The following is a 20,754-nucleotide window of genomic DNA, read 5'->3' on the forward strand; positions in this document are numbered from 1 at the left end:
CCAAACACAGCAAGTGCATCTCTCTACGCTGACGCCGTTATAAAAAACCCTTCTAACAATCCTGAGCTAGACACCCTACAGGGCCAGCGACACGTTAAATATATCAGAGGGGAAGGAAGCCAAACAGCACATAGCTGTCACTCTCAGTTGTTTTTACTGCTAAAGTGAAGAAATAATTGCATGCGGAGCAGATGGGGTGACCCGCCGGGAGAGCTGCTCCCCACCCCCACCGCCCCTGGCTAGATGCAAAATGATACACCACTCTGAGCACAGGGCATAAGCCAGCAGGCTGCCATGTCTGCGCTGAGATAGCGTCTGGATATTAGGCTAAGCAGATTAAGGTTAACTGAGGGTTGGGGGGGAGGAGATGCCCAGAAATATGGACCAATGTTAAGGACGAGGGAGAATGAGCCCCTGCTAAGGCACACCATAAGTCATCATCCTTAAAATTATATTATGATTATTTCAAATTGTACTTTCACACCTGCTCCTTGTGCAGCCTGTTTTGTGAGCTTTAGTCCCCCATCTGCAGTATACAGTGGTACCTCGGGTTAACAATTTAATTTGTTCTGGAGGTCCATTCTTAACCTGAAACTGTTCTTAACCTGAGGTACCACTTTAGCTAATGGAGCCTCCCGCTGCTGCTGCGCCGCCGCCATGCGTTTTCTGTTCTCATCCTGAAGCAAAGTTCTTAACCCGAGGTACTATTCCTGGGTTAGCGGAGTCTGTAACCTGAAGCGTCTGTAACCTGAGCTACCACTGTACCTTTAAAACTGTACTATAGCACTGTGAACTGTCACAGAATGCTGGGAACTGCAGTTTGTTTCAAGGCTGCTGAAACCCCCTATGATCAATCCCTCTTTCCCAGGGAACTCTCGAAAGCCTAGCTCTGTTGAGGGTCTCCTGTTGTTAACTATCAGCATCCTTAACAAACTACACTTCCAAGATTCCTTAGGGGGAAGCCATGACCTTTCAAACTGGTGTGATATTCAAACTGGGGTGTTCTTTTTGTTTTCTGAACGGGTTTCGGGAGGGTTTTCTCCCCTTAACAGTCTCAGGTTTGCACAAAACAAAAGCAGGAGGTGGGGTAGAAGCATGTATGAGGTTTTTCAGATGGCTTACTAATCCTTAATAAACCCTGTGCTCCACCCCACACTCCCTTCCTGCAGCAAGCTTTAGTGGTCCGGAGTTAATTTAAACCATAGTTTCCCATTACACCTGAACTGGGAAACTGTGGTATAACCACACGGTGACTGAACCAAGATTAATCCATGGTTTCCCAGATCAGGCATTTAGGTGGTTTAAAGAATCGAGATAAAAGTGCTAAAAGCCGGTGCATGGGGGCAGCGCAGGGAGCATGCACGCGCCAAACTGGTTCTTGGCATAATACATCACATAGTTTCCTATGCTGAGGTTGTCAAATCTGAGCCAGCTGTGTGCAAGTAAATGTGTGCACGCTTGGGCACATGTGCAGTACTGTATCTTTAAGAAATTGTAAAATGGACACTGACTGCAAGAACAAGATAAATGAAGTCAGAAAAGAGGTCTCCGTTAGAAGCATTTAACGACTAAAAGTGGGTTGGTTTGCAGATTTAAAAACCACCACCACCACCAAGACCCTAATAAAAAAATCAATGTCTGTTATACCTGGCAGGTAGGCACAAGAATGCTTGTGCCACAAATGTTTTTTTTAAAAATCGTGACTCTCTGCTCAGTTTGCATGCTCATAGCAACAATCCCATCCTTGGCACTGACAACATGATGGATCTCTCTGGACAATCCAGCTGATAGCGTCAGACTTGCATCTAGATGGATACTTGCCGGCTGCCTGGTCTAGACACCAGACATTCATATAGCCTAGATAGCCATTTCTTGGAGGACTGAAGAAAAGGGCTAGTTGGGGAGCTCTGGAGGGCTGTACTTGGCCCTGGGCCTAAGATTCCCCACCCCTGTGTTATAGGGAGTACAGGGGGTGGGAATTGTGTTGGCTTCCCCCTCCCTGCGCTGCCTGCAGAAGCATCCTCTGCCTACAGTGCCCAACGCCGGAACTCAAAGCTGCTCCCAAAGGGGCTCCCCCTACCATGTTGTGGATGATGTTGGTCAGAGTCCAAACCACAGGGACGCTGAAGAAGGGGATGCTGAGGAGGATCACGTGCAGAAGGCCGATGCCCAAGACGTACGAGAGCCAGATGCCCCGGCTGTTCATGACCCGGGTGTTCGGGTTCACTTCGCTGTGAGCTGTGCCCACGTTCATCTCTCCAGCTCGGCGGCCCTGCAGCAGAACACAGAGGGACACAGATGGGTTAGCAGGATGAGGAAAAGCTCCAAAATAGGGGGGGATAGACCAGGGCTGGGGGACTCTGCGGCTGTTTGGAATGTTGCTGGACTACAGCTCCCACCATCCATGCCACAGCTAGGGCAGATGGGGGTTGTAGTCCAACAAGGTCTGGGTTCCCCAGCCCTGGAGCAGGTGGCTCCATCTGTTTCTGGCCTGGGTCAGTTTTTGCATGTTTCCGTAAACCAACCCTGATATCGTTAAGCCTAATTATCCCACCAAGGGGCGAGGCTGATTCAGAATGCGGCTAGGTGAGGGTACGGCCCTTATAGATGCTCAGTAGCAGATGTTGCTGGACTTAAGCCACCCAACAAGCCCAGCCAGCAGGGTGAATGATCAGGGGAGACGGGAGTTGCAGACCAAGATCAACTGGGCAGCCACATCCCTGCTCAACTGGCTTCCCGCAGACCTGGGAGGCCATCTTGTATCTCTTCCTATGGATACTATTGAGTTGTGAGTTGTGACTTTAATACATAACAGATACCACCGCAGGGACGGTGCCTAGGGTCCTATCATTAACAGAGCCCGGATTTAGAACTCTCCAGCCGATCAAAAAACACATCGAGGCATCCTTAAATACACGCAACACCCACAACCCTCACACTGACGGTCACCACAATCACATAAGCACACTGCCATCACGTATTGATTTTATCTGCGGCACACGACGTGTCTTTACCTTGGAACGGCATGCCCTGCCGTGCTCCGGCTTACGAAGTTGTGCCGGGGCCAAGCGGGGCATGAAGTCATTCACATCTTTAACCCTTGCGTGGCCGATTCCCTCTCCCACAACAAATAGCCAAGTGAGGGGTGGGGGAGCTGGAGTAATACCTTGGCATGGGGAAGATCATCTCCAACCCTGTGTGCACCCCATTGTGGTTATGCTCCAAATCAAGAGGGGGCCCATCCCTGTTGCTTGCACCGCGTGAAACCTCCCTCCTGCTGCAAAGAGAAGGAACGAGTGCATGCGTGCACCCAGCCCAATTCGAATTTTGACTGCAGCAAGTGCAAAGGGTTTAAAGCACCACAGCTGCAATCTGGTTCAACCCCTGCAGGAGCTGTTTATTTTTAGGTGGGGTGGGGTGAAGAATCAGCCGCACGAGGGCTGGATAGCCCCATCTAGTTTGGGCCCTAGCCACAACTTGCCAGCGCAAGGCAGAGCCTCCGATTGCAGAGTAAATGAATACATGCATATAGCAGATGGAGCAATGTTTGCTCTCACAGTGAATCCACTTGTCCTGACGACAGAACAGCTGCAACTCAAAGGCAGAACCACACACACATTAGGCAACGTTTCCTATTTAGATAAGAGGGCTGGCGAAAGGGTTGGCAAGGAAGGGATGGTGCTCTGGAAAGCGGCACTTACATGTTCTATGCACTAGCGTCAAGGCACACCCATCTCCTGCTCAATATTTAACTTGGGGGGGGGGAGCTGAGGACCACTGGCACAGACTCCGCTGCTACACACACACAGCATCATAATATTTTTTAAAAGACATCTCCACCACCTCTCCAGTGAGCATGACTAGGGGCACAGTCATACAGGAAATAGGGACCAGCCACAGGTTTCAGAAGGTGTAAGAAGTTTGAAAGCTGCCTTGGTTCCTGCCTCTTCTTTAGTAATGCCATTCAGCATCCATGCAACACTTTTGAATGGGCATGGGATGCTGGCTTACTCCAGAGTCACACCACTGCCCCACCTAGCTCAGTAGAGTCTACATTAGCCTTCACAAACCTGGCGCCCTCCAGACGTGCTGCCTGGGGTCAAAGAGGTATAGTCTCAAACTTCCGGAAGACACCAGGTTAGCAAAGGCTAGCAATGGCTCTCCTGGATTTCATGAAGGGGTCTTCCCCAGCCCTACCTGGAAATGCTGAGGATTAAATCTGGGACCTTCCGTTTGCAAAGCAGGTATTCCGACAATGAGCTACATACAGCCACTCTCTGCTTTGCTTAAATTCTTCTCAGCAATCCTTACAAAGCAGTCCCATAAAAGAGCGCCGTGCAACCATCCAATTTGCATGCAATGCAATCGCAGCTGTCAGAATATGCACATTGCACTTAACTTCCTCCTACTCTATCCTATCAGTTTCCCATGGCACCCATTTCCAAAATATCTTAATTATCTGTTCTCTACAGCGAATGTGCCCTAATTATCAAGGCAGCCTCTTGCATCATTAGGCAGCGCGGACACCAGATGTTCACAAATGCATCTAGACTTGGGCCTGAGCTGTTTCAGAGTCTATAGTTCTGCCTTCTGCATTGTCCTAGCCACTTTAATTTGGGGAGGGAGAGGGAGAGGGAGAGGAAGAGAGCGAGAGCACTTGCTTCTGTAGCTCTTCTGTCCTTCAAGCTTCATGTAATCTCAGTCAGATCCCAAACATCTGGCCTGTCTGTGGGCTGCTATCTACGCAGCTGGGATGCAAGTCAAACACATTTTCTGTAGCTATTTATAGAACCTCCTATTCTAGGCTGAATTTACCCAACAAGGACCTTCACCTGCACATCAGCCTGCTTAACAGTAGGACACAACCCACTCACCCATTTTTAAGCACAGAGCATTTTTTCTAGTGGTGTTATCCAGACACCAATTATGTATTGTTTTTAAAAAAGAATAATCTTGGACTGACACGGTTCTCTGCTTCTAACATACATATTCATACGTTCCACTTTTCTGGCTGGCTTCTTGGGTTTCCCCCATTCTTATACAGTGGTACCTCGGGTTAAGTACTTTATTTGTTCTGGAGGTCCGTTCTTAACCTGAAACTGTCCTTAACCTGAAGCACCACTTTAGCTAATGGGGCCTCCTGCTGCTGCCGCGCCGCCGCAGCACGATTTCTGTTCTCATCCTGAAGCAAAGTTCTGAACCCCAGGTAATATTTCTGGGTTAGCGGAGTCTGTCACCTGAAGCGTATGTAACCCGAGGTACCACTGTACACCTGAAAAATCAATAGCTGGGCAGCATTTCCATGGATTTTGTTCACTGCAGTGTGGATTCCCCATTGATCTAGTAATTTGTACACGGAGGGAGGACCACAGCTCAGTGGAAGAGCATCTGCTTTGTGTATGAAATGTCGTGTCTTCAATTCCCGGCATTTCCAGGTAGGACTGGGAATGTCCCTGTCTGAAACCTTGGGAGAGTGGCTACCGGTCAGTGCAGACAATACTGCGCTAGATGGACCAATTGCCTGACTCAGTCTGCTTCCTATATTACTTGCTGTTCACATTCTTGTGCAAGTAAGAACATGATACCTGGTGCATAAGTTTTCCTTCCCAAAGGGAGTTCTACAGGTATGTGACCAGCAACAACATTTCTTTATGCACCCTTCTGATCCGAGATCGGCACATGAAGCAGGCTAATAAAAGGCATTATCAGACACTACTTCTGTCCAAGAGCTTCTCTCTCTCTCTCTCTACACACACACACACACACACACACACACACACACACAACCATCGCCCCTTTCTATTCATGAACATTTGCCTTGCAGAGGCTCCAGCTATTATCCTGGAACTCTGGCAGCAATTGGGCGTTAGTTTAAAAGACCAATTAAAAAAGAGAGAGAAAATACCGAGCTATAAAAATTAACAACCTGTTTCGGCAAAGCATTTTATGAGGCTTTTTAAAAATTTGCAAGTGGAGTTTTGTTTTACTGATGACTACAGCACGGCACAAAGTCGTGTCCCCGAGCAGGCAGATGTGTGTTAGAAGAGGTAAGGGCCTGACAGCCCTGAATACTAGCCTTTATTAGCTCTGTGGTTATGATTAGGTGGGGAGGGGACTTCAATCGTCCCCCGAGGCTTCAAAACTGGGATTGCACAGGAAAACATCTCCTTGCATTGGAGAGCAAAGTTCAGATTGCTGAAGCAAATTTTCTTTTTTTTCTTTTTTCTGCTCGTAAAAGACAGACACAACTGAGCGGTTTCCTGACCGAGGTTTCATACCACCGCAGCCAACCAAGGACTTGCGCAAATATGGGAGAGCGTTTGATAAGCTGTCAAACTTTAATCCTTGCTTACCTCTCCAGCAGGGCAGAATTGACGTATCAGAGTGGAACGAGAGACAGCTCCTGTTCTGCTTAAATAGAAAGGGGGTGGGGGTGGGGGGTGGAGGAGAGAGAAAGGGAAATACATTGTTAGAAGCAAAACAAAACAAAAAAAAGGAAAAATGGTGTGCAGCACGCAGAACCCCACTCCCCACTCCCCAATCTCTGTCTGGGCTCAGTCATTAGCGATGGACTGGTTGACAAATGGTGCTTGGGAAGAGGTCTGCAGGGTGGTAAATTGTAGGTGGGTGGGATTTAGCACCCCTTACCCACGCACCCGTATTGCTGTTAAAATGAGAAGATCCTCCCCTTTTGCTGCGTTTATTGAACAACTCGTTTCGTTTCTTACATTTCTATTCCGTCTTTCACTCACGTGAGTCCCAAACGTCTTATATACGATAAGTGATAACATAGCAGAACGTCACAACCGCAGCGTAATGGTATAAAATAATTATCGAAATCATCAGCAAAACGATTGCAAACCATCAGTAAAACACAACTGCCTTCTATGAAACACTATTAACAAAGCAATAACAACAACGAAAAGGCGAAACAGCACAAACGCAAGAAAAGTCGTATGATAAAATTCACAATGCATTACAGTGGTACCTTGGTTCTCGAATTCAATCCGTTCTGGGAGTCCTTCGACTCCCAGAACGGTTCGAAAACCAAGGCGTGGCTTCTGGTTGGCTGCAGGAGCTTCCGGGTTTGCGACGTTTAGGAGCCGATTTGTTCGACAACTAAGCCATTTGACTACCAAGGTACAGCACTCCTAATCCACAAAACAATATTAGCAATACTAATGAACAACCAAAACTGAAACTAAGGACTGTTGAATTCTCTCTCTATATTTGAAACACAAAGGAAGCTGCCTTATACAGAGTTAGACCTCTGGTCCAGCAAGGTCATAGAATCACAGAATTGTCGAGTTGGAAGTGTCATCTAGTCCAGCCCCCTGCAATGCAGGAAACGGTATGGTGTATACAGATCTCCAGGGTTTCAAACATGGATCTCTCACACCCCTACCTGGAAAAGCCACAAGTCAAAACAGGCACCTTCTGAATGCAAAGCAGATGTTCTACCAATGAGCTACAGTCGTTCCGGTTGAGCCACAGCCATTCCCTTAAACCGCCTGTACTGCATCTGCTTTGGTATTTAACTCCACTGGGTTGCATCCAGTGCTAGTTTTCCGCTCAAAACAGGCCCATTGAAGTTAATGGCCACAACTAACCTAGGTCCATTAATTTCAATGGATCTGCTTTGAGTGGATCTGCTTTCTCTAGTTTGGGCTTGAAGCCCGCTGTTTCTTCCCATCATTCAAAACATGGCAGTCCGGCTTCTTCTGCCAGCAAAGCCACACCTCAAACCCAAACGTGCTTGAACTCCCAGTGGGGACCAGCCACACCGTATGTACCTGCCCCTTGCAAACAATGCAAGAAAACCCTTAAGGTGATCACTTGAGATAAAATAGACTCTCTGATCTGTCCACCAGGAAAAGCAATGCTGCTTTTATTTATGCCGCTGCTTATCCTGGGATGAAAGACAGGCAAGCCAAGAACCTGTGGCCTTGCCAGGGTGGGAAATACTCTTGCCAAGGTTGCCAGGCGACGTTTAGCTTGGCAGGGTCGCGAGTTGTTCAAATGTGCGAGTTGACGCCGCAAACATTGACCATTGCAAATTCCTATGAAGTGAACACAGCGATAAATAAGCATAAAATAAATAAATGTAAAGAGTTACATTCCCATCCACCCCAAAATATGCTGCTTAAACAAGCACTGATACCAGAGATCCTTGAAAACTCTTGTGAACCATCAAGTAGCTTTGGTGACAAGAAGACAAGAAGCGCTTACTGCCAGCGAGAGCTGGTTTAGCAGCTATGGTCCTGCCTCTGCAGAGAAGGGTCTAACTGGACCACTGTACTTGGGGCTGCCCTTGAAGACTGATTGGGTTGTATTTTTTAAAAATGTATGTAAGGTAAAGGTAAAAGGTAAAGGACCCCTGGACGGTTAAGTCCAGTCAAAGGTGACTATGGGGTTGCAGCGCTCATTGCGCTTTCAGGCTGAGGGAGCTGGCGTTTGTACACAGACAGCATTCCGGGTCATGCGGCCAGCATGACTAAACCACTTCTGGAGCAATGGAACACCGTGACGGAAGCCAGAGCGCACGGAAATGCCGTTTACCTTTCCGCCGCAGTGGTACCTATTTATCTACTTGCAATGGCGTGCGTTCGAACTGCTAGGTTGGCAGGAGCTAGGACAGAGCAATGGGAGTGCACCCCGTTGTGCGGATTCGAACCACCGACCTTCTGATCAGCAAGCCCAAGAGGCTCAGTGCTTTAGACCACAGCGCCACCTGCATAACCTGCCTGTGGACCAACGGGTGATGGGTAGACCATAAAAGCTGGCAATAGATAGATAACAATCACAATTTATTATTTATACCCCGCCCATCTGGCTGGGTTTTCCCAGCCACTCTGGGGGCTCCCAAGAGAATATTAAAAACACAACATCAAACATTAAAAACCTCCCTAATCAGGGCTGCCTTCAGATGTCTTCTAAAAGTTAGATAGATGTTTATTTCATTGACATCTGATGGGAGGGCTATAGATAGCTATAACTCCATTAACATTTTGGCAGGGTTGTTGTGCTGGTCCAGCACATCAAAAATAAGGCCTAAATAGTACCTTTTCAGGTTGAAACAAGTTGATTTATCACAGGCCTCTTTGCATCTGGAGCAAGCCCATTACAAATCAGGATTAGTTGGTTGTGCAAAGTCATTCATGGATCTGCTCATGTCAGTGCAGTTTAAGTAAACGCAACAGCTAGATCCTCCGGGCTGAACTGAATTTTAGGGCACTGAAGTTGCATTCTTAATGCCCAGTATTCCTACTGATGTTGCCTGTTTAGCAAATGAAATGAGCCACAGGAAAAAGCTCAATCTGTACCTGGAGAGCCAGGCAGAGCACCTATTCTGGGAAGCTATATTGGCTTTCTTGTTTTCCTCAAGGATAGGGACCCCTTAGGCCTTTCAGACGCTGTTGCGACTCCCGAAACCCACTCCCCACCCCACCCGCAACCACAAGGCCAATGGCCAAGATGGAAATAAATGGCTGCGGCTAACCCGAAGCCTGAAAGTGGTACAAATGGTCATTAAGGATGTTGTTCTAGTTAACAGAAACATGGAAGATGGGAGATGGAATCCAGGAACATCTGAAAAACCATAGGTAGTCCTCCATCCCTCTTCTAGGACTGCCACAGCCATCAAGAAAACATTCAGAGATGGCAAGTAGTGGCTGGCTCTAAGGGCCCTTTATTTTTATGGAGGCACACAGTGGTTCGTTCCACTAACGTGGAAACATATTTGGGATCCAAAAGGGAACTCTCCCATATCGGCTGAAAACACTGGAGCTTATAGTTTTGTTTGTTTTCGCGGGGACTAGTGCATAGCTGTCAACTTTCCCCCTTTTTTAAGGGAAATTCCCTTATTCCGAATAGGATTCCTCGCAAGAAAAAGGAAAAGTTGACAGCTATGGTCTAGTGGGGTCTTTTCTGGTAGTACCCGACTCAGCTCACAAGCATTCACAGTGTGCGTTTTGAAAGCAAGCTAAAATGTGGTGTGATGGAGGTTTTGTTGACAGTGGGGTACTCATCCTGCTATCATTGTGTTTTGGGGCAGGGTGGGGAGAAAGAAAGCTTCAAAACTTGGTCCAACCAGAGATGACAGCATGGGAAAGCAATGTCTCTATATCACACCAATTTCACCTTTTTTCTCCAAAAGACCTGCTCTTCGCTTTTAGGATGCCCCTCTCACCATTCTAAACCAGCTCCATTTCAGAATATGTTTTTGAAGAGGGGTTGGGAGAAACATGTTCTTCGATAAGATTTTAACAGCCCACTTTTGTTCATGTTCAGATTCGGACTGCAAACAAAAACCAAACAAATCCCCGGCCTATTTTGACAGCGTTTGTTGTGGTTAATTTTTAAAGCCTCTGATTGCAAAGGATAAATAAGTGATCGTGTTAAAAGCTTTCAACGGCGACAAGGCTACATATGAAGTGAACTCTGTTTAAGGAAGAGTGTTCATTAAAACAGTGTTTTTCAACCACTGTTCCGCGGCACACTAGTGTGCCGCGAGATGTTGCCTGGTGTGCCGTGGGAAAAATTGAAAAATTCGAATTTGAAAAATGTCAAATTTTCGCCCACTAGGCGGGCGCCGGACTGTGTCCACCTTATTTTCCATCCGTCCTGGGTGGGGATCAGATCGGATGGGATCGGATGAGAGCGGACAGGCGGTCTGCTCTCATCCGATTCCCCATAGAGAGCAGTGGGGCTCTGACATCTCCCTCTCCGCACACAGTGCGGAGACAGAGCTGTCATCCGCTGGCTCAGCGGGGATCAGCGGATCGATCCCCGCTGAGCAGAGAATGGTCCGCAACGTTTTTGTTTGCCATTAAAGAAAAAAATATTAAACATTTTCTAATGGTGGTGTGCCTCGTGATTTTTTTCATGAAACAAGTGTGCCTTTGCCCAAAAAAGGTTGAAAAACACTGCATTAAAAGTCTTAGGAACCATTAGAATGGTAAATCTGGCTGCATATAGTGAGAGCACAAGTGGTGCTGGTGGGTAGGAAAGAAACAGCTGGAAACAGCTGGCACCAGAGCAAGCATGCCTGATGAATGCGCTCCTGTCTTAAGTTACATTAACCAGAGAACTACAAGGACAGATGAGACACTGAATTTATTAACTTTGCGTTGAAGCATGAAATGAGGACAGGAGACCCTGGATCCAAGCAATATCTCAGTAGATACACAATTATACTTATTCATCATGTGTTGTGTATTTGGGGAGGGGGGGAGGAGTGAGAGACAGAGAGATCATTTTGCGTGAAACTCTAAAACAGCAAAGGTGTGGGTTTTTTTTTAAAGTGGCTATTTTTTAATGCCTCGTAATAACAATGTTCGCAATGAGTCTTTCTTTTAAAGGAACACCAACAGGACTTGTTCCTTTGGCATGCAAAACTAGCACAGATGGCTGTTTACAGTGCCATCCTAGGCATGCGTACACAAAAGTTAGAAAGGCCCATAATAACCAAATGCCATGGAATATTGAGAGGTCAGGGGTGTGGCAGTCAGTGGTGGGGAGATGGAATGAACTGGCTGGAAGATGACTGCAGGGACAGATAAAGGAAAGATGGGGAACTTCAGGCCCAAAGAGCAATCTCAAAACTCGCAGGCATATTCCCAAAATTCTCACTCATATAGTTTGCCCACCTGTCAAATTTGGCCTGCGAGGACGCTCTTGATAACACTATGGTCTGTGGATCCAAAAACGTTCCACACCCCTGATATAAAGGGCATAAGGAACAAGTCTAGCTAGGTCACTTCCGGGTTTACGCTGAGCAGCTATTTTCGAATGTCCCCAGAGATAGAACTGAGAACTGCCCAGAGTAGAGAAATCCAAGGTTGTAACTCAGCTAGGGCTAGGCATCAGTGTGTCTGTCCACTTTCCTCACTGTCTGTCCACTACTGTCCTTATACTTCCAGGCTGAAATTGGCTGCATCTGAGAGAGAGTGACTATGGACAGTCACATCAAATACTGCAGGCCAGACGCTTGATTGGTTTCCAACAAATCTGCATTGCTGTCTGCTACTTTAATCCCCACATTGCAAGTTGGGCAACAACAACCCTGAGGTGTAGTTCACTGCTACATTCCCATTGCAGCTTGGAGGGTTGTGCTGGAGAAAAACAGCTTTTGGCAGCCCTGTAAAGTAGACCCATTGCTGTATTTCAGGCCACAGATGGGACTATTTGGCTTCCAACAGCAAGCCCAGCACCCAGCTGCCTGCAGAAACCTCATGCTCTATTAACTTGCAAGCAGACTGGTTCCATTTTTAAATGTAAAAACACCCACATTTTTCTCCATTGTATGTGAAGTAAAAGACCAAATTAGAACAGAAACTCGCATATGTATTTAATGGTAACTTTTATTTTTCAACCCCCTCAGCTGCTGGTTCAGGTTACCAGGGATAACCTGCAACATTTTGTTGCAGGGCTTTGATTGTTTCCCTCTACAGTGGTACCTCAGGTTACAGACGCTTCAGGTTACAGACGCTTCAGGTTACAGACTTCGCTAACCCAGAAATAGTACCTCGGGTTAAGAACTTTACCTCAGGATGAGAACAGAAATCACATGGCGGCTGCACGGCAGGCCCCATTAGCTAAAGTGGTACCTCAGGTTAAGAACGGTTTCAGGTTAAGAAGGGACCTCCAGAATGAATTAAGTTCTTAACCCGAGGTACCACTGTATTTCCAACATTCCAGACATGAGTGTTGTTGCTCTGAAGCTAACAAGAAGAAAGTATTAGCAGGCTTGGGAGAACTCCAAAGTTTGCAGAACTTAAAAAACCCAAAAAACCTTTTGATACAAACTCCAGGAAAGGAAAGCCTGGGGTGGTGGGAACCCCAGAAACAGCTCCAATAAGAGCTAGGCATGCCTAGTGAGCGTGGAATACCAACGATTTGAATGAGGGGGAATAGAATGGCTGGAATTCTCAACAGGGAACACTCCACACTGCAACATTTTGTTGTAGTTTCCAGAGTGGCGTTTGAAAGAGACATGTATGCCCCAGGCTCCCTAAATAGCACCATGGATCACAAATCTGTTTTAAGTGGTCTTTGTATATACTCCTATTGAAGGTATTTTGGTTTTGCTCAGCCTCTGCGCTCACAGAGCTAAACTTGTGCAACTTGTGTTTCGGTCAACCAGAACAAAATACAAGAGTATCGAGACTAGACTATATTGGGCAGCTTACTTCAGCTAGAAACTGAAACCTCCAGATCTAACATTTCGATTTCTTTATTTGCTAAGCTGTTTGTTTAAGCAATTGCCTTTGATTTCTTAAGTCCTGGTTTTTATTTGAGGGAGTTTAATTCAACAATCTCAGTTGAGGATCATTTTGTATTGACACAATGTAACTGTTCTATGCAAATTTAACTAGGCTTGAGCAAGCTAATCTGAGCAAGGATACCAATTTAATCAAACAACATGGGTTGTGTAACTTTTTAAAGGTGGTTTATTTTTTAAGGAAATAAACATCTGACCATATTATTGCAACAATATGATGACAGTAAACCATGATTAACTGCACGTTGTCCCACAGACAATTATTAACCACAGCTCATTCCTCCAAACTTTACTTTGTTTTCATGTCTTTGCAACTTTGTGAGCATCCAGGGTGGATTGGGGTGGCCTGGCTAAACAAACCATGGGTTAAGGAAGGGTGCCAGGTTTGCACGTAACACCAAACCCTAGTTAAAACAAATAAAACGCTTGTAATCGAAACAACAAACTATGCACTTGGATTATAGTTTGTTGGCGCCAAACAAACCACTGTTAAGCTGCTGAGCAGGGTCAAACAAGCTACGAGTTAATAAACCTCAGTTTAAGAAACTATGGCCGATCCTTGCGAGGAACCAGGCCAGTTTCATTCTAAGGGATCAAAAACGAATCTTCCAATGTCAATAATGCCTTATCTTGCACAGTTCTGGTGTCGCCTCAAAAAGGATACTGTAGCGCTGGGAAAAAGTGCTGAAAAAGGCAACCAAACCGTTCAAAGAACTGGGTAAACCCCCCCTCCAGAGTTGAATGCAGTTTAAAGCTCTCTTGAACTAGAGTTTGGCTGTGCAGGAGGAGCCTGGACTGAGGATTCTTTAACTTAGCTCGATGGCAGAACACAGGCTTTTCATGCAGAGTGCGCCATGCTCAACCATCAATTTTAAACCTTTCTGGTGGCACGGCAGGGTGAGATCCTGCAGTATCACACTGCAATGCTGGGTGGACCAATGGTCTGAGTCAATTTGCGGCTGTGTCACATGTCCCTAGGTCTCCTCCATCCCTTTGTCCTGCCACCGCCTCTGCCAATGCATGGTGCAGTAGTCACACTTATTTGCTCGTCTCATCCTTGCAAAGTGCACCATAGGACAGGATAATTAAGGACTCTTCCTATTCTGGTGGCTGGTGATTCTTTAATTGCAGCATCACTTGTGCCTCAAGCTGGTGTTCTTTCTACTATTGACTTGGCTCTTTCTAAGTGACCTTTTTGCAGCATGACTCTAGCCATCCCACTCGACTGGAGAGAACCCAAAACGTCTGGATAAACAGAATTATGTTGGGTCACACCCAACAGCATTCTGCTCAAGACTCGTTGCTCAAGACCAGCGTTGGCCATGCCCATTTGTTCCAGTAGGTCTACTCTTGCGTAGGACTAAGACTATACACAACCCACTAAAGCTATACTGTGGGCATGGAGGAAGCGAAGGCAGCACACAGTGCATTCACAGATAGGATTTCTTCCATAAAGGAAGTTAGGATCGTGTTTCAAACTCCAGAAATAGCAGCCTCCTTTTAGCCCATCGTATTCTCAATTTCCAAACCTTTCCCCCCCAAACGGTATGTGATTGTAAACGGATTTCAACAGCTATAAAATAAAAAAAATTACGAAGGTTTATTGGGGGTAAAAGGAATGGCCAAACACTGGGGATGAAGCGGGACTGGTTTCGGACAAGCAAGTTTATTCTCAATAGGCATTGTCTTTTGCAGTCAATCAAGAGGAATTAGGTTGTTTGAAAGGATCCAAAGCAAACAATAGACACATCATCTACCACATGTTGGATTAAGGTACCCCCAACCCGCAAAAAATAAACCAAACCTATCTTTCCCAGCTTAGTAAATTCCCACTTCTTAGACCCAAATCTATAACCTGGCCTGCCCAAGCAAAAGAATGAGGCAGAGTAGAATTCCAAGTCAGTATTTATTTACCAGATATATAAAGTTGCCTTCTAGTACATATTCCTCACAGGGCAGTTTGTCATTACACACTTATTACAGCAGCCTTTTTCCTTTTGGAGCTGCAAGTGGGCGGGTTGTGCCATTTTTCATAGAGCCGTACCTCCTTGCAAGTAAACAACTACAGTAGTTTCTAGTCCAGCCCAGTCTCCAATGTGCTAATATGCTGTTTGCATGGAAGCCTTTCATTTTTAAGAACCTTATATGAGTCAGACCACCTGTCCAGACTGACTGGCAGCAGCTCTCCAAGGTTTTAGATGTGGGGACATTCCCAGCACCATCTGGAGATATCCAGGGCTTGAACCCGGGGACAGTCTGCATGCGTAGAGTGACAATAGGCCTTTTGCTTTTTTACACTGGGGAGTGATCTGCTTTCCTGAAGTTTGCTATAGTATATCCTCTGCCACCTCACTTCACTGCAAGACTATATCCAAACTAAGCGACAGCTGAAATAACCATATCTGCTTTTCCCCCCTTGCTTTTTTTGGATCCAGTCTTTTGTTCAAATCCCCCCCCCCCAACCACAATGGTTTGAAAACAATGTGCAACGTTCCAACTGAGGCAAGATCCAAGGAGAGCTGGGTGAAAGCGATTGTGACGGAACTCCTCTTGTTGGCGGAACTCCTGCAAACAGTTCCCAAAAATAACATTTCTCCCATATATAGTCAACATTTGTCCTGCTTCTCTTGGAACTGAGAATATGGATAAGAGGTCAGATTTGTAGGGAGGTTCCACTAATGGTTCCACTTTCCCGATCCTTTCCTGCTCTGGGGCTTTCGGCTAAAGATATTGCATATAAATTGCAATGTTTGCCTCCAGATTCTCCAATCCATTGCTGGGTTGCAAATAGATTCCAATTTGCTTTGGTTAGCTTCTTTGCAATGCAAATCCTCTTAAGGCACCACAATGCTGGCCTATTAGTTTCTACTGCCCTACATTGCTGGGCACATCTACAACCCTACATATATTGGTGTGCCACCCAAGTCGCCCTGCACACCATGTACTTAAAAGCGCTCATATGCCACTTCAACAGTCATGGCTTTCCCTAAAGAATCCTGGGGAACTGTAGTGCTGGGAATTGTAGCTCTGTGGTGGGTCTCCCATCTCTGCGCTCTCAATAAGCTATAGTTCCCAGAATTCTTCAGGGGAATAAGCTATATTTCCCAGAATTCTTCAGCGGAATAAGCTATATTTCCCAGAATTCTTCAGGGGAAGCCATGACTGTTCAAGTGACATATGAGCACTTTCAAAGTGTATGGTTTGGAGGTGACCTCACTCTTTCATGGCACAAACTCAGTACAGTCTACACTTGCTCTTGGAGGACACGAACCCAGTAAAAACCACAAAAGATGTTCCACTATGTTCCGCTGCAGAACATATGGGAAAGGGAGGCACATTGAGCAAGGGGAATATTTAATTTTATCCATAGAACCACAGGGGTTTTTGACCACATCAAAATATGAATCTCGGGGTGAAAAGGAGTTCTGCCTTGAGCTGATGGAGCTGGCTGCTTCAGCAGACATATCAGAGATGGTGAAAAAGAAGTCAAAGGGCAGGGGTGTTGTGCCCAAACCTGCTTCCTGTCCTATATAGAAGTTGGGTGTTCCAAGGAAGTCACACATACGCCCCCCCACCTCCAACAACATTACAGAGAGCTGTACACATTTTCTGTACAAACAAACTTTCCAAAACTCTAGAATACAACATAGTCATCTAGGTCACATAAATTAGCATCCATAGTTTCTCATGAAGAATCCTGGGGACTGTACTTTGTTAAGGATGTTGGGAACTGTAGCTCTGTAAGGGGATCTCCTAGCAACTTTCAGCACCCTTTAAAAACTACAATTCCCAGGATTATTTGTGGGGGAGGCGCAACTGTTGAAGCAGTTTGAGAGTGCTTTAAATGTTTGGTGTGGATGTGACCTCAGTGAAACTTGCTCGTTTGTTTGTTTTTTTGCAGACACTTGGGGAGATTTCCATCCCCTCTCCCCTTCATGTCCTAACCCCTCATGCTTTCCCGACAACCTTCACTCTTCTTGGCTTAAGTCAAACAGGTGCACACGCTAAAACGCAGCAGCAAAGCTCGGTGCAGGAGTTTTAAACAGGGCCGACACTAGCAATTCCCAGGCTCTGAACTAAATCGTGGGCTCAGATGCCCAGAAAGGTGTGTGCGTATCTCGAACCCACAACATTCAGCACCCGCTTCTGCTGGGTTAGACTTTTCTACTCACTCTTAAATTAGGCCCAGCATGTCCAAAGGGGGAGAAAAGCATGTCACTCCCAACTTCAGAGACTCTGTGGTTCTTCTCCCCAGGCTACGTTTTAAAAGCAACCCACCAGCTTCTCTGAACGAGAGCAGCGCTCCAAAGCGTTCACACGTACACCGTCTCCCTTATCAACACCCACAGCAGCTCTTCTTAACCCACACACCGTTTCCCCGAAGCAACCGTGCACAACCTCCTCCCATTTACCATATATTTGCATCCCTTCCTCTCCAAGGTGCTTCCCCCCTCCAGGCCCAGATTTTTAAAAACTTCCTTCGCTTGGCCGCCCACTCCTTCCTTGGCATGTTTACAAGCACCCTCCGCCCCGCAAGCTGTGATTTTGGCTGGAGCAGACGGATCCCTTTCTCTGCCCCACCGCCGCCACCCCCCATGCATTTCATTTACCAGCAGGGACGGCTTCCTTCCTTCGTGGCCCCCAGATCTGGGCTGCCTGGAAAGGCAACGGCGGTGGGGGGCGGAGGGGGTTCACGAAGTGGGGGTCTTCCTCTCCCTCGAAAGCCCCGCAGCTCACACTTCTCTTCCCAAGAGCCGACAACACAGCAAGGAGCTCTCGCAAGCACCGCCTCTCCGGACACATCATCACCAGCGGACGGTGGAGCATGCTGGGAAATGTAGTTCTCCAGGGAGCCGCTAGTCCCAAATTTATTCCAATGAGCTACGGAGCAAGGCGGAGGCTCGCAGGGTTTTCTGGCTGCAATCCTGCGCCGCCTTTCCCCGTTCAATTAACTTCTGGGGATTACTTCTGTGCAGGCGGTGCAATTAATAGATTGCACTGTCTGTGATCCCTGTACAAAATGATGATGATGATACCTCCCGTCGATTTTAGGGTTGTATTTTAGTCTTTTGCCCCTGGCATGCTGGTTTTTCTTTAACGCACAGCGATTATATTTATTTATTTTTTGTAATGTTACAGCCCAACGCGGGCAGGCGCAGCAGGTTTAACATCTCAGTGAGAACCAGGCCCCTCGCCGTCACCGGCTGATGGAATCGAGCCGCTCAAATTGTTTTTATAAAGAGGTAAGATGCACTGTTTGAATGGAACTACATTCCACGAGGAAAGTGCGGGATTCCCAGCCCCCGTGGCAAGGCGAGGGGCGGCAGGATAGGCACTGAGGAGGTGCCTAAAGCTACAATCTCAACTCCACTTGCCTGAGAGTAAGCTCCAATTTAATTTAGTGGAACTTAATTCTGAGTAGAGACGATTGCAGCCTAGGAAATTTGGAGACTCCGCTGTGCTCTCTCCCCAGTGCAGAGACATCAGCTGAGTTGCATCCCAACACTTCCAGCACAGACGTCCTTTTTATTGTACATTTATTGCAAAAGTTCCAGGACAGACATAGTGCTTTGTTTCCAATGGGTACATGCCCCATAGCTTCCTGCTGAAATCCTGTAACTTTTTATACTTGCAGATATTCTGTGGGGCTTTTCCTTCAGCTTTAGTGCAGGAGTCGCCCTCTAGATGGCAATAAGGTGGTACCATTGGTGAATCATTGCAAACCAACCAATAAAGCAGAATGATTCGTGTGGATGGTCCACTATAAATCCACCACGAATGCTCTATTGTTGCATCAGTGACATGTTTCAGTATATAACCACCAAAAAAACCCCCACCAGTCTGAAGTGGCCCAGAGCCTTCTTGGAATGGCCCCATACATGCAAAACTCCCTCCCAGGGGACATTTGTGTGGCTCCCATCCTTATCAGTCTTCAAACAGGCCTTGAAACCCCTTTAGTTTCACTCTTGCTTTCTGTGAAAGGAGATGTGCCAAAAACTATGTTGCTTAAATTGTTGCAGTCTCGGCTTTAAACGGTTTTGAATTGTTTTACTGGACTTGACATGCTGGACTGTAGAGAGAGCTTTAGACTATTGCTTTAGTTTTATCATCTTAATTAATTGATCTTTATCTGTAGTTCATGTTCTAAATTTGTACATAATCTTCCTTGGGAGGACTTTGGTCTGGAAAGGCAGCATGAAAATACTACTGACAAACAAGCAAACAGGACTGCCAACCTTTTTTTTTTTTTTTTAACCTGGCCCTAATTCAGCAGCTTCGTGAGAGAAAAGCAATGACAAACCTAGACAGCATCTTAAAAAGCAGAGACATCACCTCGCCAACAAAGGTCAGTATAGTTAAAGCTATGGTTTTCCCAGTAGTGATGTATGGACGTGAGAGCTGGATCATAAAGAAGGCTGATCGCCGAAGAATTGATGCATTTGAATTATGGTGCTGGAGGAGACTCTTGAGAGTCCCATGGACTGCAAGAAGATCAAACCTCTCCATTCTGAAGGAAATCAGCCCTGAGTGCTCACTGGAAGGACAGATCCTGAAGCTGAGGCTCCAATACTTTGGCCACCTCATGAGAAGAGAAGACTCCCTGGAAAAGACCCTGATGTTGGGAAAGATGGAGGGCACAAGGAGAAGGGGATGACAGAGGATGAGATGGTTGGACAGTGTTCTCGAAGCTACGAACATGAGTTTGACCAAACTGTGGGAGGCAGTGGAAGACAGGAGTGCCTGGCGTGCTCTGGTCCATGGGGTCACGAAGAGTCGGACACGACTAAACGACTAAACAACAACAACAACAAATTTCAGCAGCTGTTAAACTTGCAGGTGTCAGGAGGTGATCATGCCCATTTCTGCCTATGCTGGGAGTTGCCAACCTTTTCTGAACCCGTGGCACATTGCAAAGTGTTGTGGACACTGCTCATGCATCCTAACCTAGCACCCCCCCCACCTGTTCTCTTGACTCCCAGCTAAATGAATATTTCAAGCCTTGGTTCAGTGGGACTTGGGGAATCCTTTGGGTGCCAGGGAAGACTCTGCTGGTGTTGGCAACCTCTGGCCTGTGTGATGAAAAGCTGCACCTGCTGATTTCTGTTGAGCATCCCAGAGTGGTTGGGGCAATCCAGTCAGATGGGCAGGATACAAATATCATCATCATCATCATCCCCAGGTAGATTGAATAAACAATTGAATAAATTGTTCAAAGCAGCACTGGAAACCATTTCGAAGCAGTACCCACCATCAAAAGACCCTGCCACAACAGCTGAGTTAGCGGTCAAAGGCCTGCTTGAACAAAAAGAGTACAGTGGTACCTCGGGTTAAGAACTTAATTTGTTTTGGAGGTCCGTTCTTAACCTGAAACTGTTCTTAACCTGAAGTACCACTTTAGCTAATGGAGCCTCCCGCTGCCACCGTGCTGCCGCCGCATGATTTCTGTTCTCACCCTGAAGCAAAGTTCTTAA

General features: G+C 46.5%; 1 protein-coding gene across 4 annotated transcripts in view; it reads right to left on the reverse strand.

The window, feature by feature from the left end:
* Positions 1–18,060, reverse strand: part of ORMDL3 (ORMDL sphingolipid biosynthesis regulator 3) — a 31,857-nt gene extending 13,797 nt beyond the window's left edge. The window contains exons 1-3 of one of the 4 annotated variants that reach the window (XM_079948913.1): positions 17,893–18,060; positions 6,354–6,408; positions 2,081–2,272 (exon numbers count right to left, since the gene is read on the reverse strand). In XM_079948913.1, coding sequence (XP_079805039.1) covers positions 2,081–2,254 — 174 coding nt within the window. In that variant the 5' untranslated portion in view covers positions 2,255–2,272; positions 6,354–6,408; positions 17,893–18,060. Of the gene's footprint in view, positions 1–2,080; positions 2,273–4,197; positions 4,270–6,353; positions 6,412–9,062; positions 9,146–17,892 lie in introns of those variants that run through there. The other 3 variants (XM_079948914.1, XM_079948915.1, XM_079948916.1) reach the window with 3 other exon arrangements.
* Between the last annotated feature and the right edge of the window lie 2,694 nt (positions 18,061–20,754).

This window comes from Podarcis cretensis, assembly GCF_951804945.1.
Source record: "Podarcis cretensis genome assembly, chromosome: 13".
NCBI classification, from domain to species: domain Eukaryota; kingdom Metazoa; phylum Chordata; class Lepidosauria; order Squamata; family Lacertidae; genus Podarcis; species Podarcis cretensis.